Source organism: Dipodomys merriami, unplaced genomic scaffold (genome assembly GCF_024711535.1).
Source record: "Dipodomys merriami isolate MVZ:Mamm:240054 unplaced genomic scaffold, mDipMer1.0.p SCAF_2, whole genome shotgun sequence".
NCBI lineage: Eukaryota > Metazoa > Chordata > Mammalia > Rodentia > Heteromyidae > Dipodomys > Dipodomys merriami.
The window spans coordinates 85,390,727-85,416,039 of NW_027203381.1; the positions used below are offsets into that span (position 1 = coordinate 85,390,727).

Sequence of the window (25,313 nt, forward strand, 5' to 3'; positions counted from 1 at the left end):
AGGTAGGATATATTTTTGAAAGTATTGAGGGTCATCTTTTGACCCCTGCATAGAGATGGATAGAGGGGAGGGAATTATACTGTAGTTGTTTAAGAAGGAAATGTTAGCCCAAAACAAAAACAAAGTTGTATGGACTAGTGATGACAATGTGCACAAGGGTCTTACATTCAGGTACTGTTAGAGACTCATATTTACATCTGGAAACTCAAGCGGATTAGGAGATCCAAATTATGGTTGAATAGCTCCCTGTATTTACCCTCACAAACCTCAAAAACTTGATCTAACTTTTGAAACCTCTGGTCTTTAATTTCTGAAGTGGATAACAAACTACTGTGGCAAAATCTGTTTGACTTTGCTTTTGACCACATAATTTTCCCATTGGATTAAAATGTAGGTGAGTGATAATTTGTTGAAAGATCACTGTGCTCATGTATGGAAATATCACAGTGAAACCATTCATGATACAAATGAAAAAGAATTTAAAATGTTATAATAAAATTAAGAAAAGCTATAAATGCTTTACTATAATCAAATATATAAATGTGTAGTGTCATTTCCCACAAAAATTATTTTAAAGTTGGTGGCAGATCATTGTAATCAAACAAGAAATAAAGTATTACATCAGCACTCGTTGAAGTCCAAAATATCAGAATAAACTTAGTTTTCAGTAATAATTTAGCATCCAAGGAATGACTGTCTTACCCTAACAGAACTATTCCATTGCCTTAATAATTGATTTCCATGAGAGTAGTGTGAATCAATTCAAGCAGTAACCACATTCTATTTAACTAACAATGCGGTTCCGATATTGGTGAAATCCAAAGAATGATACAGGATCTGAATTTCAACTGCTACTTTCAGTGGAAGTGAACTTCCTAGGTATTTTGTGAATCAATTTAAACTAATTGAAATTCTATTTATCTTAACCTGACCTACCTGGAATAGTAGAATCAGGAAAAAATATTTATGAGGGCATTTGAATTTTCATTTTTATTACTTAGCTCCCAAATAGTCTAAACTGAATAGTGATAGCTCCTTAAAGCATTTTTTATCAAAAGCTAGGCTTTCTAGAAACCACTGCTGCTGCTTCCCAAAAAGGCAACATTTCTAAAAGGATTTAAGACTTGTTTGAGTCTCTATGACGCTGAAGCCCTCATTTGTTTCTTGGTAGAGCTTCTAACTGTTAACATTTATTTCCACAGATTTCATTGCAACTACTGGGTCTCATGTACCCTGGCATAAGTACAAGTTTGCTAGTCTTACGAATGTCTCCCATCAAAAATCATAGCTATTATAATCTCTTCTACCTTGTAGACCTTCAAACTATTTAGCAGTATGCAATTCTATATCTTACTCATCAGGAAAATGGATGGATGGAAGGTCCTCCTGTGTCCCACTGTTTGTGTGTGTTTGCATGTGTATGAGTATCCTTTTGCCTATATAATTGAAGATATAGTCTCATGATCTCTGGTTTGGCTATTACAAAGTAAAACCTTTTCCATAGGATGCTAACAACAAGACAGAAGACAAGAGAGTTGAGAATGGAATTTGCTTTTGGGTGTCACAGGCCCATGTACTGGCTTGCTAATGAATATTTTTTGCATATATGGAAACATTTATTAGGAGAAAATGGGAAAACAAAAATTTGTTTTAAAAAAGACATAGAAATGAGGATGGTGAATAGGTGAAGACAGAATGTGCTGAAATTCTTGCTTCAGCTTTCCCTAGTGAAACATATTTTCAATTTTTTTATTAAAAGCTTAGATGAAAAATGCTTATTCTATATTTATCTGAAGTATTTTCTATGTGAAAGTCTGATTCTTTTACAGAGCCAGTCTTCTCTTATTTTTTTAAATGAGAGCATTAATTTGCATTTGATTCCATTGGCATAGGATAAAAAGCAATGAAGATCCTTAAATAATATTGTTTTCAAAGTAATTGTCATTTATTTCTCATTGATTGTCACATTGCTTTGAATATGAATATCTTTAATTACCAGAGAAACAAATAGGTTCTGTAATGCTTCTCTTTGGAAGTCTTCCTAAGGTCTGGGAGAGCTATATGCCTTTTAAACAGGAATGGATGATAAACCCTAAAGTGAGCAGTAACATCTTTGGAACTAGATCAGGAATTCTCCCTTTACTGTACCTTTAACTGAATCAGAGTTTATGTGGAACGTATTTGTCAGTGAAACAAGGATAGTATCTTCTCTCTAGGATACTGAAGAGAAAAATCAATGAATGGATTTAAGTAATATGTCATTGTTGTGTCTATCTTATCTTAGACACTCAAATATACTGTCTCTATCATATTAAATGTGTGTGTGTTTCTCTTCTCTGTAGCAGGCCTGGAGCTTGAACTCAATATTCAACTATGTTTATAGTTCATGAGATTTTGTGTACCAGGCTAGTCCTCTACAACTTGAGCCATAGATTCACTTCTGGCTCTTTTGGGTGGTTAATTGGATATAAGAGTCTCACAGACTTTTCTGCCCTGGCAGGCTTTGAACTGTGACCTCAGATCTCAGCCTTCTGAGTAGCTATAATTATAGGCATGAGCTATCAGCACCTGATTTTAAACGTGCTTTAATAATGATGTCAAATATATATGTATTCTAATAAAACATCTAATACATTCTATTCACCTACAGTTAGAATATTATGCAACATTGACCTATACATGATTTAACCATCTTGGAATAAATCTTTCTTCATGGTATGATGAATTTATGTGTCTATTAGGAAAAAGAGCATGTCTATTAGGAAAAAGAGATTCATTTTCTCTTCAGTATCCAGGCATTTTAGATAAACTTTGAGAACTATAACAGATTAGGGAAAGGAACAAATTTACTTTGATACTCAACTTATCTATGTTAAAGGCTAGTGCAGGACCTGGAGACTCATGCCTGTAATCCTAGTTACTCAGGAAACTGAGATCTGAGATCACTGTCCAAAGCCAGGCTGAGAGGGAAAGTCTATGGGACTCTTATTGCCAATTAACCACCAAAAAATCTGAAAGTGGAGCTGTGGTTCAAGTGGTCAACCATTAGTCTTGAGTACAAAACTTCAGGGACAGTTCCCAGGCTCTGAGTTCAAGCCCCAAGATTGGCACAATAAAAAAGAAAAGTCAAGTGACCTATGGAAGATCTCCAAATATCAGATTTTTCTGCTGTAAAGTGAGAGGATATTTAGTACTATTTACAACTGATAATGATTACATAATGTCTCTAGCACACTGAGTGGGTTCAGAAATTTAATTTGCACCTCTGATGTTCCTAGCTAACTTGATTTTGTATTACACAGAGCCTGCCTCTTTGAAGACTCATGCCAAGGTAAATCCAAATCCAAATATTAGCTGTGTTATTAGCAGAGCTGGAGATATACAAAAGTATCATTTAAACGAAACTCCAGGAGCAGTCATACGAGGTGCCCACAGAAGTGTGAGCCTATCACCAAAGACAGATGCAGAACACTAGCACTCCTGGTGGAGTCAGGGCACCATTTTGGCCTTCTGACTTAGGAAGGCCTCATATTTTCCTACATCCCTCTTTGAAAGGGGCAGACAATCACATTGAAGTTATTACTCTTTGTCATTGTATTGTAGAAAAGAAGCAGACATCAGTGAGCCAGAGATCTATGTGAAGACATTTCATTTTTATTATCTTTTAGGCATAGACGGGTATGTTAATCCATTTCCACATACAATTCCTATAATCACATATAGGGAGTGAACCTTGAACTGCTCAAACCTGCTTCCTGCTGCCAAGGAGTGAACTTGGAGAGACGAAACCGCAGACTAAAAGATTTGCCCACCCAGTGTCCTGGTGCATCTGGCTGCTGTTACACTGGCAAGCCTCCTCTTTATCCAGGCATTGAGTTAATGATATTCACATTGTTCCCTCTTCCTGGCAAATTTTTGCTCTCAGTTCAGAGCTTTGGGTTTCTCATCTTCTGTTGTCTAGGTCTGAGAGTTCCACCTACCCTTTTGTTTTTGCTTTCTGCATGTCATTACCATTGCAAATGGAAGCCAATCCATAACTGTAGTATGATCCTTTTTCTCTGCTGCCATGTTGCTTCTTTTTGCAAACAGATCTTAGGAGTACGACTTAAAACCTTTGATTTCCCACACCAAAAGAAAAAACAAGAAAAATATGAATATGGAAATAATCTCATTTTAGTGTTCATGATTTATTATGGATGTTTAAAAATTTTAGAATTTCTTTAACAAAATTCTAAAGAGAAAAGAAAGAAAAAAAGGAAGAAAGAAAGCACAGTATTTACAGAGATAACAGAATGGCTTAGCCAAGCAAAACAAAACAAAAAAAAGAACTTTGGTTTTTCCCCTTTTAACTTTGGTTTAAATATTGACCACGATTCAATTTTTTTTCCTGCCAAATAAAACTTTAGTTAAAGTTTAGAGGCAAAAATGACACATTTTCTTTTTTCCCATAATATTTTTATAGTTTATACAGCATTGAGTCTAATAGCATATTTTATGTGTTTAATCCATACCAGAGCACTACAGGAAGATTTTTATTAAACTGAGTCACTATTGCTCAGACAATAAATGGTTACAAATACACACGATCACGTGTTACTAAATAATGCAGAAGTGGCAAAATAGTCATCTCAACCTCAATATGATTTTCCTCTTTAATTTGTTTTTCTTGCCTTCATTGTGTTTTATCCTGCTAATCAAGAAAACAAACACAAGCTTCTATTTTCCTCTCAAAGAACATATATGTTTGATCTGGAAACCTAATGTTCATTTTTTTCTTTTATTTTTTTACTTAAAGAAATGCAACTCCTGGGACAAAAATGGCTGTACAGCGTACTCCCAGAGACTAGGCTTCTGCCTGAAAGAGCAAAGTTTAAAAGTCTAGTCACAAGTAGGTATGGACCCACATCCAGTCTACTTCAAAAGTTTCCATTTATACTACCACCTTAAAAAGTTCCTCAAGCATAAAACATGTTTATAAAGTTACAAATTTGAATGTAACTAAAGATACATAGACATTTTTATTATTACACTTTCATGTACTGCTTGATAAATTATGTACCAGTTAAAAACACTAAATTATTTCAAGGTGCATTCAATATCTGTAGTGTAGTTAACAAAAACACACACGAAAAAAATATATATTCTATATTCTGTGGAAAATAACACAGCTTTGAGAATGACCACTGTTAAAAATCTCCAATTCTGACCGATATCTCTTTTTAAAGGAAATAGCATAATTTTAAGGCAGTGGATAACCCAAAGGATTTAACACCAATTTTTTTTAATTACAGTGATTTACATTGTGATCTATGAAAATGGGAATGTTATCCATGATTTTTCCAGGCTGTGTTCTCACACATGGGTTGGTTTTCTTTGACACAAAGCAATTTACTAGCAGGTGTTTCTAACGATAAGTGTTACCCAAATTCTGTTATGTCTTTTTCAGAACAGGCAAACTTCTCTGTTTGGAAGTACCATGATGATGCACATGTGTCCATGTGTGTCTGGAATTCAATTCTGAGTCAGCTGGTGACACATGTGCAGAATTAGCTCTCAGGTCTTTTGCAGCCTGACTCTCTGCTTTCTCCTGTCAGTGATTAAACCCAGTTTTGAATAGGGCAATGTGTGTGTCCCCAATGCTCATAAGCTGCCACCTTTGGGTTTTAGGTACCTGTGAATAAGTTTGGGGAAATTATTGATAGCAATCAGAATCAGAAATGTACCTGCTTAGATTATCCATATAAACAATTGAAATAAAAACATTACATTATACATCAGATTAACAGCAACTCCCAGAACAAAGCTTACAGTGTATAAAAATAGCTACGTAAAAAATTTACATAAAGGCAAACCAAAATGAAATCCTCAGTGCAGACATTTACAGAAAAAAATTCAAACCAAACACAATATATGACCTATTATCATGGCTGCCAAATTTTGTAATTTCTTTTCATTGTTTAACTTGAGATAATTCTCTAAAATCCCGTGACAGCTTGGTAGAATGAACTGCTTAATACTTGAACCATGAATTGCTGTCAATGTCTTTATGTCTTAAATACAATCCATGTTCATGCTTCAATTGGTTTATATGGTTTTTTTTCTCTGAAATGATGAAAAAAACAATTTAGATAAGTTACCATAGCAATCGTTTTCCACCAACCACAGATGTTTTGTATTAAGTGACAGAATTACTTCCTGAGAAGAATCATTCATAAAACTCCATTGTCCCTGAGCCTATATCCCCAATCATTGCTATATTCCTTCCATACACATTAGTTTTTTTCTGAGTTGCCAAAAGGCTTTCTTTTGTAATGCTTAATCCATAAGAAAACATTTCATTCCATTCCTCTTCAAGTGTAAAATGCATCCATCCTTGTAAATCAGTTTGTTTGCGGTATTTGTCTTTGGGTTCACGTTTCTTCTGAGATGGAACTCAACTCAGTTTTGAAGAAAACAGAAGGTAAAATCTATGTTTACACACTAAGGAAAGAACTCAAAGGTAGTGGGGAAAGTAAATGTGAGAATGTTACATGCTTGGCCTTCAGTGTACAGGAGGACAGGAGAAGATTTCAAGCTCTTTTTCCCAATCCGTTTGAAATCTTGGTTTCCAGGTTTTAAAACTTGCTGGCATTCCAATCTCTCTTTCTCTCTCATGAACCCTTTTCCTAATTCTTTCCTATAGCCTCTGTCCTCATAATGAGCCTCAACTTCTGTGACCCACTCAGATTGTGATTACACCCATAAGGTTTACAGTAAGTCTTTTTTTTTAACATCTTACTAGTAAGTCAAAGTTAAAATTATTCTCAAGGACACAGAAAACAACAGTCCAAATGCATCCTTGTTTGGTTGGCTCAAGGGAACACAAAATGCAAACACTTGAATGCAAGTGGCAATACCATGGAATCAGACTCCTTTCTGAGACTGTCTCAAAAGCCACGCAACTATATCTAATATATAAACATAGTCAATAGATCATTGTTGACATATACATTATGCACACATAAATATATGTACATACAGACACTTGCACACAAATATATACACACACATATATACGTATGTGGTCTATAAAGTGTGTTCACATACATTACTTTGTCAGCCTTTACATTAAAAATGATTTGAAAGACAGCTGTATAAATATACTCACAGTTATATTCTTCAATTAAAATATTAATATTTTTAAATGTATTCTAAATTGTTCTGAATATAATCTTAGAGCCGCAACTTATTGAACCCAACTACCAACGTAATAAAATAAGGCTTCTTCATCCTGAGCAAAACTTTTGGCATTAGAAAACAAAATGCAAATTATATGTTAAAATCTGGAAAAGAATGATTTTTATTACTTAGAGAATAATGATTATTTGTGGGAATCTGAGAGGACTGGTGAGATTCTAGTTTTTTGAGATCACTGTCTGAGTCACCTACATTCCCTTTTTAAAAAACTTTCTTCCTATTTTGGAAGCTGTAATTATGAAGCAGTCAAAAGTAAAACCTTGCCCTGTCATCTTCAAAGTGATTCTTCACTCATGTACATTATCATCTATAAATTCTGTCCAGCCCACTCACCTGGACAACAGGAATCATTTCTCTTAGGCTTCTGTTTTATGATTGTTTTCTTCCAACTTTTTGTTTTCCTCCATATTTCCAAGGTCTTTGTTTACATGTTTTGATGCAGTCCTATACGGGAATGAAACAAGTATCATCATATAGATAAATAAGTTGAAAATGTTAAAGATCAAACTACTATAACTCTGGAAAATAAGGACGAAAGGCTAAAGACTCGGTGAGCAAGTCCCCATCTCTGAGTATTGACGAATAAAAATATATTTCCATTAACAACAATGTGTTAGAAGGGGTGCATTCAATATATGTTAGGAGGAAAACACAAATTATTTTGGAAATTTTATGTGCTTTGCTATATTATGGTTTCACTTGGGTTATTTTCTCTCTACATTCAGGGAAATAGTTATTATCAATTGATATAATGAGCATATTCATTCTGGGCCAACATTATCTACAAAAATATTCTGGAGGTGTTTAATTAAGACTTTTTCCATTTGCATTCTCTCTAACATGCCCCAGCTGAGGCCAATGCCCTTTGGCCATGTTTATGTATGCTGCTTGACAGAAGATATTACAAACAAGTTGCAGAGGCTCAAGGTAATGGCCACATGGACACATAAAATTAGAACAATCCTGCCATGATGGATCTCAAATTATATTCTCTAGAAAAGACTTAAAAACCAAAAACATGACAGCATTTTAGCTACAACCCACACAGAAGAGACAGAATTGTAAGTTGAACTTTATTAAGACACATCAGTCATCATATTAAAAGCTCATAAAAGTTGAATCAAAACCATATGTCAATACTTAACATTCATCCTAATGCAGATACACAATGTAAAATTAACTTTCAGGAGATCAAAGTGACAGTCAGTGACCTAATTAGGAAAAATAAGAAAAAGGAATCTTCTTCTAGAAGGATGATGCAGCATCTAGACTACAAAATATTATTCACCATATCACATCACAGAAAAATAAAGAAGATATTTATATGACATAGCCTTTGGACTTAGAAAGTTAAAAACTTTAAATCAATTATCTTAATGCCCAACTAATGACTGAGAAGAAAATATAGTAACAATGGGAAAGCAGATGGCAATCTCTGCAGCCAAAAATAAATAAACAAATGAGAGAAACCATGAGCCTATGTTTCTTTGGATCTGGCTTACTTTAGTTAATATAAGCTTTTCCAAGTCTTTCCATTTCCTTATCAATGAGGTGATGTCATTCTTTCTTATGGAAACATAGAATTGCATTGTGTATATATACCATATTTTTGTGATCCATTCATCTACTGAGAGCCATCTAGGTTGATTCCGTATCTTAGCAATGGTAAATAATGCTGCAATGAACATAGTTGTGCTGGTAGCTTTACTGTGGCCTTGTTTTTAGTCAATTAGATAAATGTCCAGGTTTGGAATTGCTAGGTTAAGGGAAACTCTATATTTAGTCTTTTGAGGCACCTTCATATCATTATCCAGAAGGGTTGAACCAGTTTACATTCCCATCAACAGTAAGTAGTGGTCCCTTTTGGGCACATCCTTGCAACATCTGTTATATTTGTTTTCTTGATAATAGCCATTCTAGTTGGGGCAAGATAAAATCTCAATGTAGTTTTAATTTGCAGTTCTTTTGTGGCCATATATGACTAAGATAGTCCTAGCAGAGACTCGCAATAACTCAATAGCTATTATTATATGACCATATAAAATTAAATTGAAATGAAGTCCAAGATATAGAAACAAGAGGATTTTTTTTGCTTTGTTTTGTTTTTGGTGTACTGTTTGCAGTTATTTCTTTTTTGTTTCTCTCCTTTGGTTTATTCCTTGTGTCCACCATTTTTTATTTCAGCACCACTTGTCTTGTATATAAATTTTATCTGATTTGGAGAAAGGAAGAGGAATCACAGAAATGGTGGGTCAAAGGGGGAACCAATGCAAGTGATACTCACAAGATACTTTGTTGAAAATGATCTTTACAATTTGAGGGCAGGAAGGGGAGTGAGGGAGCCAGGAAAGTGGGAGAAAATGAGGGAGGAGGTAACAATATTCAAAAAGATATGTACTCATTTCCTTACATATGTAACTGTAACCTCTTTGTACATCACCTTTACAATAAAAGAAAAAATAAGAAATGTGCAAAAATAGAAAAAAGCAAAAAATATAAACAAAATAAAAGCTGAAGGCTACATTTTTGAAAACAAACAATTCACTAATCACCTTCACAGTCCAAGAATGACAGAGAAAAGCTACAGTGACTTTACAGACAAAAATATAAATTACGCATTCTGAAAAACAAGCAGAAGATGGCAAAAAAGAAAGAAAGAATAAACCTTTAGAGATTTGCAGTACAAAACTGACAATATACATCAGTTTAACATATGTGTAACTGAAGTGCCACAGGAAAAGAAAATAAAATGGAACAAAATATAGATGTAAAAAATCACACAAGAAAAAATGTTCAGACTTGATGAACTCTATTGACTTGCCATCCAAAAAAAATGCTCAGAAGATGTGGGATTAATTTACAATAGATAGCACTGAAAAATTGGCAAGTTGAATTAAAACCCCATTGTATAACTAATTAAAGATTTTTTTTTAATTGTCAAACAAAGGAGGTAACAATGCTCGATAGGAAATATACTCATTCATTACCTTACTCATGTAACTGTAACCCCTCTGTACACTATTTTTACAATAAAAAACATAAAAAATAAATTGTCAAACATCCTTAAACAGAAAAACAAAAAAATTGCATGCCTGGATATATCATTCTCAAACTAATCAAAAGCAAATATCTCTAAAATTCTGAAATTAAAACTTCAATCCAGACTTTCACAGCCAGTGAAGAAATACTGTAATTAAAGAAAAAAAAGGCATAGCAAATTAAAGGAAACAAAATTGGAGAAAATTATTACCAATGTAGCTTCTTAAAGTATGTGTTAAGAAGCTTATTGGATGATCAGAAATTACATCAAATGGAAACTCAGATATAAGAAACGAATTAAGACAATACTGATTGTATATATGTGGCTAATTTAAAAGACTATTAAAAAATTAAAACAGAGGGTTCGAGGTGTGGCTTGAGTAGCTGGGTGCATCCTGGGGAGCATAAAGCAGCAGATACTTGACTTTGTGTTCCATTCTCTCACACAAACTATACTTAAATATATTCAAATGGAAGTATTTTGAATATGGTATCTTTTCTGCCTTCATAATATTTGTAGATAGAATGAGCTATTCAGGGTCAGGGGCTGAATCTAAACACAATATTCATATGTTTCCTATATACCTTAAACATATAGCCTGAAGATAATTTTATATAACATTAAAATATTTTTTGCATGAAGAAAAATTTCATGATGTGGAATTTCCTACGCGTGAGACTATGTCTGTCTAAAACATTTCAGATTTTGGAGAGTTTTTAATTATAATTTTTATATATACATAGTATATGTTATATATTTATGTATAAAGACAGACATTGTTCAACTGTACTAAGCAAGATAAACTCAAGTAAATGCTCTATACCTGAGGTGGGTGAAGTTATTTTTAATATATATTTTTATTTATATTATTTTTATTTATATTTTTATTGTAAAGATACTGTACAGAAGGGTTACAGTTACATGAGTAAGGTAATGAGTACATTTCCTATCCAGCATTGTTACCTCCTTTGTTTTTCCCCTACCATCCCTTCCCTCCCACTTCCACCACTACACTGTCTCCCTCCCCCGCACAAATTGTAAAGTTTGTTTTCAACATAGTGTCTTTTACTTCTCATTGTTACAATGGGTCAACCTGTATCCTTGTTTCAGTATTTTGTTATTTCCCTTCCCCTCCCCAAATTAGAAAAATGTATATACAAGATGCAGGGCACTGACATCAAATATAGTGAAAACAGGGGTTATACCATGAGGAAAGACCATACAAAAGAAACAAAAAAATCACATAGCACATTTAAGATACATTAGAAACAATAGTAAGAAAGAAAAAACCACTTGTGTCCCTATCTTGGGGTTCATTTGGCTTAACATGGATGAACTTTTCTTAAAGGTTTGGACTGTGAATACTTTAGGCTGGTTGTTTCAATTATGCAACTGTACCATTTTGGCATGAATACAACATGGATTTTTATAGTGATGTTAAAATAAACCTTTACTGTTAAAATTTGAGAGTAGCCTGGTAATCATGCTTTTCTCAATTCTACTCTATACAAGAGATTTGTTTTTAATATAATGATTTTAAATAATTGAAAATAACAACATGTGCTAATATTATACAATGAAACTAGTGTGTGTACATTAGTATCACACACTCATAAATTCATAGCATGGAATATTACAAGCACTAATGAAAGATTTTTTATACTATAAAACTTTTGATGAATAAAGAAGTCATATTAATCCAAAGTATATGTAGTCATATGGCTCCAGTCTCTGAGCACCATATTACACAACCATGCAAATATACTAAGCTGTTATCTACACTGAGATGTGCCAAATAGAAACACTTGCTCATTTGCTGTTGATAGGGAGTGTGAAAAGCAGGAGGGTAGAGATGAGAGGTTCATGAGTGTGGATAAGATTTGCATACACTTTGGTAGGAATTTGTCTATTTTAGTTGTGGAATGTCATTTTTCCCCAACAGGGAAATATCTGGGTATTTTTGTGTTGGTTTTGAGACAATACAATGTTATGTAATGCTTTTGAACATTTTAAAAAATGTTGGAAAATGTCAGGGCCTTGAAAGAATTATATGTGTTGTAATTCCATCAATAACAGGGAAAGACAAACATTCCTTTAAACAATTTCCTTTGCACAACATTTTTCAATTGATCTGAAGGACATTGATAAAATACACATTCTTTAGACATGGTTAAAATACAATTGATAAACATTGTTTATCTTAAATTATCTCCATCAGAGACTCCTTTAGGGCAAATTTAAATAGGAGAGGAATATTAACTTATAGAATCTTAATATACTCAGATAGGATGATGCCTAGAGGTGACACCTTAGCCCAACATTTGAGGCAGGGAAGAAGGTTGAGCTTCAGATTAGTGGGGCTAGAATTTCCTTGTTATGTGTCAAATCTAAGCTAGAAGATCTTGAAAACGTCTCTCCTCTTAAGCCCATTGTGGTTCATCTATAAATAGAAGAAATGACAGTACTTACTCACACGGTTGTTGTGAGGATAAAAGTAACATCCATGAAAGAACTGGGCAGTTACATGGACTCAACAAATTACAATCACGGAAAGGTCTTCCAAGGTCATAGGGCTACTGAGCAGCAGAAAGAAGTTTAGATCTAAGCCTCAACTCGTTCGGTGCTATGTACAAAGGACCATGTCTTTATAGAGCTAATGTTGCCCTCTAATCACTTTTCAGAATATTTTAGGAGATTAAATATTTTTTTTTCAGAATCTTTTAAAACTTTTTCTGGAGGTTTTTCCAAATACTGTACACTTATTTTCAGCTTGCATAAAAGAAGGTAAGGGAAAAATCTGGTCGTACACTCTTTTTTTTATCTTAAGAATACTTTTTGGAGATGGAGGGATTAGAGAAAGTGAAGGATGCTCAGAGTAGCCAATCTTTTATAGACAGGAGATTTTATTTGGAAAGAAGAGACATAGTTGCATAACATAATTTTATAGTTGGAAAACAAAAATGATAATAAAATGTAATTTACCTTTGAATGAGGCCAAGATTTTACTTAATTCTTTCAAAAGCAGCAACATATATGACATATGGAAAATGCTCTTAAGAGCATGAGGAATCCTTAATTCTGGTGAGCTACAGGGATGTTTTCAGTGATCTAGTTGATAACTTGCCTGCTTTATTCTACAAAAGAAGGTACCAAGACTATACACAATCAGGATGCATACACTGGCAGGGCAGAGTTAGAAATTCCAGCAAACTGACTATTGACTCCTCTGAGGGTAATTAATAAGGCCCAAGGGAATTTTTTTCCCTTTTTCCTAGCCATGATGACTGTCACCAAAGTAAGTTACCTTGTGGGCTGAGTTTAATGGAAGTGAAGAGGTGGAGAAGAGAGCACTAATTCCTGAGGATAGTTGTCTACAATTTCTTGATTTGAACCAGAAAATGTACAAGAAACATTTGGTCATTCTTGTTACATCAACTTGGAGTTTTGTATCCTTAACATTTCTATGACTCTACAAGGAAGAAATACTTAATATCTTCAGTAAAAACAAATCAGAATATGGCATTGCTATCTTAGCTAATAGTGAATCTTATATGAGGATGATTCATTCAATAAAAGACTGGAGGATTAAAACAGACACAAGGACACTGAGTATATTATAGTGTGCAGAGGCTGCTGTGTGCATCCATTTGCACCATGGTTCCAGGCTGCCTGAAGCTGCCCAATGCTGAAATCCAGCAGCAGCATTTTCTTGCCTTTACCTCAGCAAAGACAATGTAAACAAGCATGTATGTGACTTGGTCTTCAAAATGAAAACATTAAATTTTGATATAAGCCTTTTCTCCCTAAAAACTCAGGTTCCACGCATCAGAAGAAGAGGAGGGCTCAAGGATGCTTCTGCCTTTTGGGTGGCCTAATTATTACTTCGCCCCATTTCCCCTTAAGTTTGATACTAATGGTTTGGTAAAAGATTGGTTCAATTTCTTTTCTTCCTTCTTCTGCCTGCCTGGATCTGGATAGATAAAGACAAAGAAGCCAGAATTTGGATTAGGTTAAATTCTAAAACCAGAGGAGAGGCTATGCCATTTGGCACCTATGAGTATACCCCTTTCCCCACAACATTATTGCAAATGCCAATAGGTAAAGTCAGAGCCGATATTTTCATTCCCAAGAAGACTTGATAATGAACCAAAATAGGATAGAATTAAATGGGATTCAGAATAAAGAAAGACTGTTTATAATCTCTAGGCTAGGTTAATCCCACAGATCCTCAGGTTCTAAGAAATGGGGTTAATGATTCAGCAAATGGTTGAAGATTTCAGTAAAAGAAGTATGACAGACATAAGAGAAACAGAGAGAAGAGGAGGGAGAGCGGGAATACATGCTCATGCCATTGTAAATGAGGACGTTGGTAGAAAATGTGCAGAGCTGGTCCTCTAGCACTACATTTTCAAATCACTCAGTGGAAAAATCTTTTCTCTTTTGTGAGGACACGTATTTAGTTTCAGAGTTATTACAGATTAGAAGCAAAGAATCCAGTTAAAAATCAACTTTTTTGTACAATGTGATTCCATCTATCAAGAAACACTAATAAAAAAGATTCTGGATAGTTTGCTTATCTCTTGATATTTCAATGTTAAATGAAGTCCTTTTTAGCCAAGTTAGGACTGTCTCTGCTTTCTTCCAATAGAGCACTGGAATAATAGCATTATGCAAGGCCAACTTATCATAATTCATTTGTGATTTTGTGATTATTTGTACATTGCACAATAGCTTTCATGAAAATAGCTCTGTGTTCCCACATTGCAAGGGTGAATGATTTGCTAAGTTTCCAAAGTTTCACACAATGAGGGTTTTGAGATGACAAATTTGTCACACAAATATCTGGTTAATATTTACTCCCAGTGATAATACCTTTGGAAGCCAGGCAGCTATTCAATGCATTCATCTATGATTTTAGTAGACTTATAATGAAGTCCATGCCTATATAATTCTTCCTCCACACCTTTATTTTCAGCTCTTCGTTGTTTCTCTTTTACGATTATTTTTTTCAATTACCAAGGCAAAGAATTTCCTTAAATTTTCTAGCTGTATCACAAGAAAAATAATCTTAGAAATTCTCAATTTGAAAATGTCCACATTTTGTTTCTTGGCACTGTTAGAGTTTGAGCTTAGGACTAGATAGGCATACACACTACTGCTTGAGCCCCATGCCTCTAGCCCTTTATGGCTAAGGGTCACAATTTTGGCTTGAGCTGGCATGGACTGTGTTCTTCCTATTTATGTTCCTACCGTAGCTAGGATGACAGGTGTGGACTGTTGCCTGCCATGTGAACTGTTTGTGAACTACAATTCCAACTTGAAGTCCTGAGTAGCTAGGATTGCAGGCATGAACTACAATCCCTGATTAACCTTGAAAGCTCTTATGAATCTCCATTTAGTCTGGTTAGTGGATTAAGAGGTTAAGAACACTAAATCAATTGCATTAATGCCAGTTTATTTCAGAGTACACTGTCAAGGAATAAATAATTGGACATGCAAAGCACTCAGCAAATCTGAAACATTCCACACATTAGTAAAATAATATCCTGTGATGCTTGAGATGAGAATTATAATTTATTGCTTGGATTGCAAATAATATCAATTCTATCCAACTTAGTGTACAAAAGTACACTAAATTATTTATACATTAAATTTGATAGAATATTATTAAGTATCAATTATTTATGAGACACTGTAAGTTGAAACCTCAGTTTAATGACACTATGAAACATGTTCAGCATTTATTCATCCATGATTGTACTTTTAGATCACCATATGGTAATAACTAATGAATTAATATACACACAAATATCTTCTATATATAGAAAGATAATTATATCTATTGAGATACTGGTTGTTACAATAGGATGAGTAAGATTCAGGGAATGTCTCACGAACTAACATTCATTTAATTGTCATGTAGAAGATAAAAGTTCAGTTTTAGCTTTGGACATGGACATTTTATTTTCATTTTTCTAAGAAAAAATTCCTTGGAATACAGCAGAAATCCTAGTAAAATTAAAATAAATCTTCTAGAATTGAAGTTGTTTGATTTTTTTTGGGGGGGGGTCCTGGATAATAAAAGGAAGATAAGATTTTGATCATCAGGAAGCAATAAGATTCTTATATTATAGTACCTACTTTCTCTGAGAGCTTTTAGTGTTTTAGTATTTTGTTTCACTTACATAGAACAGATACTCCTCTAAAATTTCCCCAGATACTATGGATACAAACTCATGTTGTATGTTTGTAGCTAAAATGTTCATTGAGGAAAATCATGCATTTTGTTAGTAAATGGCATCATTAAATCTATGTGTTAACTGGGCTATGTGGTACCCAGAAATTTGGTTAAATATTACTCTGGTTTTATGTTCTAGATGAGATGAACATATGATTGAAAACACTGAGCAATGCACATTGTCTTCTCTTATGTCTGCGTGCTTCACTTGTAAATTACAGTGTGAATATAATTGGAAGGCTAAGAAAGTGGGAACTTACTGCTTGATCTGGACATCATTTACTTGTTTTTGTTTCTTATTCTTCTCTATAGACCAGATTGAAAGATTGGCTCCACCAAAATCTCCCTCCTGTTTAAGACTGGAACCTCTATTTCAGCTCTTCTATATATCAGGCTTTTTAGACACAACCTGAAACTAACTACACATCTGGTCTCCAGGGTAGTGACTTTGCTGATGGCACATCTTGAAGCTTTGCAACTTCCATAGTCAAATGAGGCAAGTGCTGTCCTCTACTCTCCAGCTCAAAGCTAGCACTCTACCACCTGAGTCACAGCGCCACTTCCAGTTTTCTGAGTAGTTTATTGGAGATAAGAGTCTGACGGAGTTTCCTGCCTGGGCTGGCTTTGAACCACGATCCTTAAATCTCAGCCTCCTGAGTAGCTAGGATTTCAGGAGTGAGCCACCAGTGCCTGGTTTACAATAAATTTTTATTCTCTCTTTGACTCTTTTTTTCTCTCTCCCAAACATGCACATGTAAGAATACACACACACACACACACACACACACACACACACACACACACACTCACACGTGAATGCACAGGCACACACACACACATGCACACACACCTGGCCTGATTTTCTGGAGATCCCTGGCTAATATGTGAGGTGTGGCGAGGACGGCTCAAGAATGAGTGAAGTGGCTAAATCAAGAGATGCTGTCCTTTTTATGAACATCATACCCTCCCACCACAGCACATAACAGAAAACAAGCTTTTATTTTATGAGAAGAGAAGGGAAAGTAAAGCATCATGAGATACAATGAAGCTAGTGATTATGCACCAGAGCTAAAAAAATATTGCTTAAATCAAAATAATTCTACCAATTGCAATCTGTACAACTGTCTTTTAAGAATTCTCTGACTCAGAGTCTTTATATGTGAATAATGGTAGCTAGCTCATAGATAGGCTGTGAGACTGAAACAAACACTTAGTCCAAGCTCATCAGCTCATGTGGTCAGGAGAATTTAAGTACAGTCTCCCTTGCATGGCAGTTTCACTCAGATACTTCACCATTGAAACTGGTATCTTTACAAGGAAAGGTCATGCGTTCTGATTTCAGACTGATTTTCCTTTGATTTCTCTTTTAAGTTAAATTTTTCCTTCAGAAAATTTAGATAGATCGTATCAGACCAAAATATAACATACAGTTATATCAAATGCTGTTACTAAGTATAGATACCCTAATTGCAGATATTAATGTATGAGATTTAAAACCCATATCTGAAAGCTGAAGTATACTAAGGATCACCAGTGGAGTTTCAGAAGATTCAAATGCTGGAACCCTATTCTTGACTAACTTCATCTGTCCTAAATGATAAGGAGTACTAGATGTGTGCATCTTAATAATCTTCCTTGGTTGACTGGTTTTCATTACAAACCACTGATGGATGATGTGTAAGTTTCAGAATACTGGAAATATTTTATAATTCTAAATAATTTTAGTCTAATGCAATTTTTATTAATCCAATTTTTACTTATGAAAAATAATGATATCTTTGTTTCTGAACTGCCTTCTTAGACAAATGATAAGAATTAAATGTTAGGCTAGAAAGCAGAAGAATGGAGAACACTAGTCATCTGACTAGAATGGAGGACAAGGACAACAAAGTTTTCTACCTCACCAGCAGCCATATTTGCCAATGCAAAAATCACACAATAGAATCACATACAACAGTCTCTCACATATATATTAGCCTTTAAAAAGTAAAGTTCACCAACCACAGGTAGCATACATGCTTTTAAAATATATCTACCCAACCCTTGAAAAAAAGAATCAAATAATTTGAGTTCAGAACCATTACTAAGAAAAAATCAGAAGACACCTATAAAACTAATCTCTATCATATCCTCGATGTGTACTGTAATCGCTGAATGAAAGTCAAGGATGACCAGGCTGACTTGAAGTACATGGTTGTCTTATTGCCTAAGTGGCTTGCATAGCAGGAGTGAGCACAAATCATCCCATTGTATTCTGCACAGTGAAGGTCGATGAGCAGGGAAGATTATAGTTCCATCACTTACTTTGATTTTTTCATGTACAGCCAGTAGACGACACCAGCCACAAGAGCAGCAAGGAGGAGACCCACAACAATTCCCACAATGAGTTTGGCCTGGTCATTCACCTTTTCTCTGTTTTCATCTACAACAAAAAAAGAAAAGTCCATGCAATTACAGACAATGCTAAAAGTGTTTTTTTTTTTTCAAACAGAAGCCAGTGTAGTTATTACTTATGAATGGTGACTAAGCCTCACTACCATGATTAACATGCAACCTTGTGATTTTAAGGGGGTGAAATTTTAGTATTCTAGTGATCTGGTCTCATTTGGTATTTTAATGCAAGTCACTATTGTGGGAAGCTAAGAAAAGTACTGATACAAGGACACTTCATAGATCTTGAAGTGAGAGTCAAGGAAGAAAGGTCTGCAGCATAGTACCTACCACTTATCTCGTCTGCCTCATCGTGTTCTGGAATACTTACTGAAATGAAAAATGTTAATATGAAATTAAAAACAAAATTTGTTGATATATGAAAGTCACCTTTACCATTATAGCATGATGTAATAATAGTCAAATAAAATATCTCTTCTACAGCTGAAGGTAAAAAAAATACACTTAATAGAGCATGAACTCCCTGCAAAGAAATCAATCTTGCTTTAAGGGAGGGAAAGTAGATAAAAATGCAAAAGTAATCCTTTGCCACGGAAAATTTCACAAATGATAAGCAATAATACTAACTTGAAATCTGTATTAGTTTTTTCACTGTCTATCACCTTTTTATAGTACTTTTTTTTTTGGTGACACCATTTGGCACCAATAAAGACTATGATGTTGTATTTCTCAACTTTTCTCATTTTTTTTCCAGCTTCTACAATGGGGAAACCCATTTTCACCCTTCAGTGTCAAGGACATCTAACTAGAGATATTTTCAAAGTGTGGATTTGGGTTAAAGATCATTCAGGAACATATGTGATACAGGCTAAAGTTCTCTAATAATGTGTCATGCTAAGAGTCACTGGTCTTGTGGATGATAATCTATATTATGCTATAAAAATGTGATTCAGGCTTCATGTGGCTACATCAGAGCTATCCACAATGATGTTTGATAAGATGTAAATTCCCAGTCTGTCATATATGTATATGTACATATATTACTATATATGTATACATATATTCATTTAATTAGAATCTCAGGAAATGTTCACTGAGATTGAAAATGACTGTGTCAAGTGTTGATCAAGCCACTCCATTACCTAGAAAATAGAAGTGCCCCATTCAGTCAGACTAAAAAATACTTAGGTTCTGTGAGAAAGGATGGATTCTCTTTCTTAGTAGGATAAATCAATGCTTTCTGAATTGCATTCTGAGAAGCCCATACTCCTATTTTAGTGTTACATTTGTTTAGATCTTTTCTAATGTCAATTCAACAGGCTTTTAGATTCTTGTCATAGTTTATTTGGGACAACTATCTTTAGAAAATTATTTCCTCTAAGCCCCTACTCATTCCAGGACATTATATCTACAGCCTTCTAAGGTTACACACAGGATTCCAACTGACAGAGAATAAAAGCTTGGCATTTTCTAAAGCAGCCTTGTTCTAGGTCAGTGGTAATTTAAGGTTGACATAGAAATAGGAAGTATAATAGAATTAAGATAATGGATAATGTTCACTTTAAATCACAATTATTTTCATAAGAAACAGCTACAGGTTTGTATATATTACACAGATTTCAGCACTCAGAGCTTCTTTCTTATTCCCTGAGATAATTTCTTATATTTTATTTTTGTTATAATTGAAAAAGACATAAAACAAGGAGCAATTGTAGGAATTCTATCAGTTTGTTAAATTGATATTAATTAATTGAACTAATTTTGCTGAAAGACTTTAATCTCCTGACATTTTTGTTTAAAATAAAGGTAGGATATATGAGCCACCAAGAATTAGATTGTAAAAAGAAAAGAAGATTACATAGTTATCAAATTAACACAAAAATGTGTTAAGATAATCATTGAATTATCTCTACTCTGAAAATAAAATGTAGATTAAATAAACGCAACCTATTTCTTATCCTCTGTTGCTCATGGGAACTGTTCTAATAAAAGTATAGGTCTCTGACCTGAGATATATGAAATGATTCAAACCGTCAAGACAAGGATAGTATAAAAAAGGAAATCAGGAGAAAAAGTAAAAAAAATAACCTTATGATGATGATATCAAATGTAAAATAAATACATACATAAATAAAACTTACCATAATGCAGTACAGGAAGATGGAACTGACGATTTTAAACTAATGAAGAATAACTTCAAATTTTCTTACTTTTTTAATGCCAGAAATTAAATACTCACTAGCAGAGATATTGAGGGAGTTTACTGTTCTCTCCAGCTGGTTTTCTGCTGTGCAAGTTAATGTAACATTCTCTTCAGGGGAAATGATAATTTTACTATAATACCTGCCATTGATATAAGGAGATTCCTCTGTCTGGAAAAAGAAGAAGGAAGGTGGGTTTAGATGAGGAAATATATTGCAAGTGCATGGAAAACAATATTAGTGAGGAAAGGGGCTAGGTAAGATGCTCCATCATATATTCTGCTGCTCACAGGTAAGTGTAAGAATGGAGATATGATCATTCAGACCTATATCTACAACAGGTAAAATAAAGATAATTTTTTAAAAAGGTAATTAAAACCATAAGCTGAATTTATTTTCCTATTACGATCCTACTAATTAAATCAATCAAACTCTTTCAATTGATGTCTGTTTTAGTTAACATGTTAGCACAATAATATTTGTTTCAAAATGAATTACTGGTAATTAGCAAATTCCATCAACTTCAGTGTGTGTGTATGTATGTATATATATATATATATATATATATATATGGAACTATATATATGTATATAAATGGAACTATATATATATAAAGAAATTGAATTCATTTTCAGTTACCACTAAGTCTGTTGTATTTTTGCAAGTGAGATCAATCACTGCCTTTGAACATAAGAAATAATCCACTTTTGTCTCATTACTATAATTTGACCCTTAAATCTAACAAGCAGGCACTTGAACACTTTGCTTTCTCTGTCTTTTTCTCACATCATGCCCTATTTTTCTCTCTATTTGCTTTCTGCTTAACTGCAGCTAAGTGCCTTGAGGACAGGAGTAGAATCTCCGCTAGTCCCTTAGGGTAGAGGACAGGCAGAGATAGCTTTTCATTATGAAATCATAGATTCATCATGTGTTTGAAGTAGGAATGAATCCAAGATTATGGATGTGTCAGTCTGGACCTAGGACAAGAAAAATGATAAATCTAGTGGGCTAGAATCAATCCTTCTCTTTGACATTGAGGAATGGCAATTATTATTTTGTTCCCCATAGTAAATATAACTGCGACTTTTCCACTCCCCACTAGGATTTTACATGTTACTTTCTATGTCTTTGTGTTTGCTACATCAATCCCTGCAGAATATGTTTGCTTGCTTCTAAGCTGGCCTTTTATATCTTGATTGCTATTCATTTATCAGGTGTTTATTCTGAGCTTGTTTTGCTATTTTCTCTGCCTACATTACTAGTAGCCACGGTTGTTTTCTGCTGCACTCAGTACTGAGTTGCAATAGAGACTTAAAAGAATAAAGTAGCAAAGAATCATTCCTACTTTTTTAGTCTTTAATTTTTAGTATTTGATGTGAAAAGTAGGTCTGTACATTGTCAGGAATTTGGAAGATGTACATTTGTATGCCAAACAAAAGAAAACTTACTTTATCAGGTTTAAAGTGCTGGTTGTCTTTTACTGTGTGTCTCATTATATCTAAACAAATCATAATCACTTGCTTTAAGTGTGATTTCTTTTAAAGCTTTCCATTACTGATCATAAGCAAATATGTATGTATCAACCATAAGTGAAAAGTCCAAAGCAACTCTGCTCTGGAAATAATATGAATTGAGCCAGGGCCCAGTTTTCATGGACAGAAGAAAAGTAAAGGTTTCCATTTAAAATTAATTTGCCTCATTTTTGCTTTATACATGTTCCTCAAATTTCAGCTAAGTCAAAATTGGAAGAAGGGATGATAGAAAATTCTATGCTCCTGGAGAATCTTTAAGTGCTTCTAATAAGATGAGGGGAAATTAAAACTCACTGAGAAAAATGAAATTTAAAGTGTGCTAAGTTACTGAGCAGCTTGGCAGTTTAGTGGCATTAAGTTATAAACCCACAGTGACAGACCGGATTGTTACTATTTTTGTCAGACTTATGATTAAGAGAAAATTACTGGTAATATTTTTATTTAACTATTTGCAGTTACTAAAATGTCCTACAAATGGCACAAATATTAGAAGAGCACAGCCTAGATTCTATTATAAGTTGCTTGCCTTTTTCTGGCCTTAGCTCCAACACAGGAAAAATCAGAATTACATATTTAGCAGTGACAGGATTCATCACCACCCCGGAATGCTGTTTCAAGAAATATCCTTTGATGTGAATAATTAAAGTAATGGAGGCGACCTATATTCTAATTTATAATTTTTCTGGTGTGGGAAAGTATATATATAAATATTTTAATCAGAAAGTTTTAGAAATTAATAACCATGGGGCAATATTCAATTAAGTTTCTTTTAAAACAGAGCACAACATAATGGATTCTCCATTGTCCATTTTCCATAATTCCAAGGTTTAAAACTCCTTTGAGCTAAGATTTTCGTGTGGGAAAATTAGTACGACTTCACAAATCAGCAAGAGCTTTCTCTGAAACACTCTTAATTTCATTTAGTAAAAAAAAAAAAAAAGAAAAAAGAAAACAATGTACACTTTAGGTTCCAAAGTAAAATTCCATGTTGGACTAATCATAGCATAAAGCAAGAAGACAAATACTTGCTTGGTTTATGACGTTTCCACTGCCGGTAATTGTCCATTGTATAGCTGGCTTTGGAAAGCCTTCCACATGGCAGATTATTGTTTTAGACAGTCCACTAGGATCAGTTTTCTTTGTCATTTTGATCTGAGGTTTTCCTAAAATGTCATTGTGATGAAAATAATTATAATAAATGAAACTAATAAAAAATTAGGAATTAAGTTCTCAAAAGTTGACTTCGTATCACAGTAATTTACTACCTTCTACAATGAGGGTCAATGACTCTCTTTTCTTCAGTCCTTCCACTTCCTGCAGAGCAGTTTCACACACATAATTTCCAGCATCCTGATAATGAAGACTAGAAAATGATGGGCTTGATCGAAGCCTGATGTTATCCTGGTTAAATAAAAAGCAAATTACCTCACAGCAAACAACTACAACTTTAAATATATGTAGGATAAAATATTTAAGACCAAATTATTCCTCTTAGTCCTATAAAAATGCATATATCATAGGCTTTTGAAACGAGATTTCCTTGAGCTTTTGTAGTTCTTGAAACTAGAAAGAGCAGAGTTCCATTTCAGATCTTTCTGTTAGGGAACTAATCATTTGAATGAAATAATTAATTTTTGAGGCTGGGTTTCCCTTATTTGTGAAGGACATATTTTTACTATACTAAATTGTTCTAAGAACTCAATTATACATATATGTATATATAAATGTATATACACATATATACATATATATACATAACGATGTGTTTACCTTAGAGAATGCCCTGAAAAGATACTCTCTCTTGATTGTAGTATGGATACAGTTGTTAGATATAGATATGTGATAATTTATTAAATATGTGAATAAATGTCTGCAAATAACTTCATCTGATACAATGGTCAACTCTGGAGCTCCATTACAAAGCCATAGTAATTATGACAAAGATACTTTTAACAAAAGTCCCTGGACATATTTCCACCCTTAACTTTTAAGAGAAAAGGAAGTACAATGTGTAATTTTTAATATTACTTGACATACAGAAAATATTCCTATTTATCAGAAATTGAAATTAAAAAGCAGACAACTAAACCCAATTTTAAGATTCATGGTTTTGTACCTACTAGAACATTTTTTCCCACTCACAATTAACCAATTACTGGCAAGTTAATGTTGATCAGCAGTATTGACATTAGTATTCAATCAACAATAGTACTCCATTGATACTATGGTTTTAAGAAATGTATTTCTCAAGTCCCCAAATAAAAACATGTTGAGTGTTTGTACTTCATTGATACTATGGTTTTAAGAAATGTACTTCTCCAGTCCCCAAATAAAAACATGTTGGTAACTTATCTAGTTTTGTGATATTTGCCAGTATAAAAATGTAAGGTTAAATAGACAGAAAAAGGAATGAAATTTTAATTATTCAAATGAACACCAAATTCACTGATGAGTTTGTAGGGGAAACAAAAGGGAAAAAAGAAATTGAGTTCCAAGAAAAACTGAACAAGTAACAGAGATGTAGCATGAAATGATAAGAAAAAAGACAGAAAAGAAATACAAGTTTATATTTTCCTTTAGCAACAAATCTCCCCTCACTTTTGAACCCTTGCTTTAAGCAGTGTGTCAGTGTGTGTGTGTGTGTGTGTGTGTGTGTGTGTGTGTGTGTGTGTGTG

General features: G+C 33.8%; 1 protein-coding gene across 2 annotated transcripts in view; it reads right to left on the bottom strand.

Annotated features, from left to right (window-relative positions):
- Nucleotides 1-7,569: 7,569 nt before the first annotated feature.
- Nucleotides 7,570-25,313, bottom strand: part of Alcam (activated leukocyte cell adhesion molecule) — a 178,792-nt gene continuing 161,048 nt past the window's right edge. The window contains exons 10-15 of one of the 2 annotated variants that reach the window (XM_070030327.1): nucleotides 23,904-24,039; nucleotides 23,668-23,801; nucleotides 21,145-21,277; nucleotides 19,236-19,274; nucleotides 18,819-18,936; nucleotides 7,570-7,680 (exon numbers count right to left, since the gene is read on the bottom strand). In XM_070030327.1, the coding sequence (XP_069886428.1) occupies nucleotides 7,593-7,680; nucleotides 18,819-18,936; nucleotides 19,236-19,274; nucleotides 21,145-21,277; nucleotides 23,668-23,801; nucleotides 23,904-24,039 (648 nt within the window). In that variant the 3' untranslated portion in view covers nucleotides 7,570-7,592. The remainder of the gene's footprint in view (nucleotides 7,681-18,818; nucleotides 18,937-19,235; nucleotides 19,275-21,144; nucleotides 21,278-23,667; nucleotides 23,802-23,903; nucleotides 24,040-25,313) is intronic. The other variant, XM_070030328.1, reaches the window with a different exon arrangement.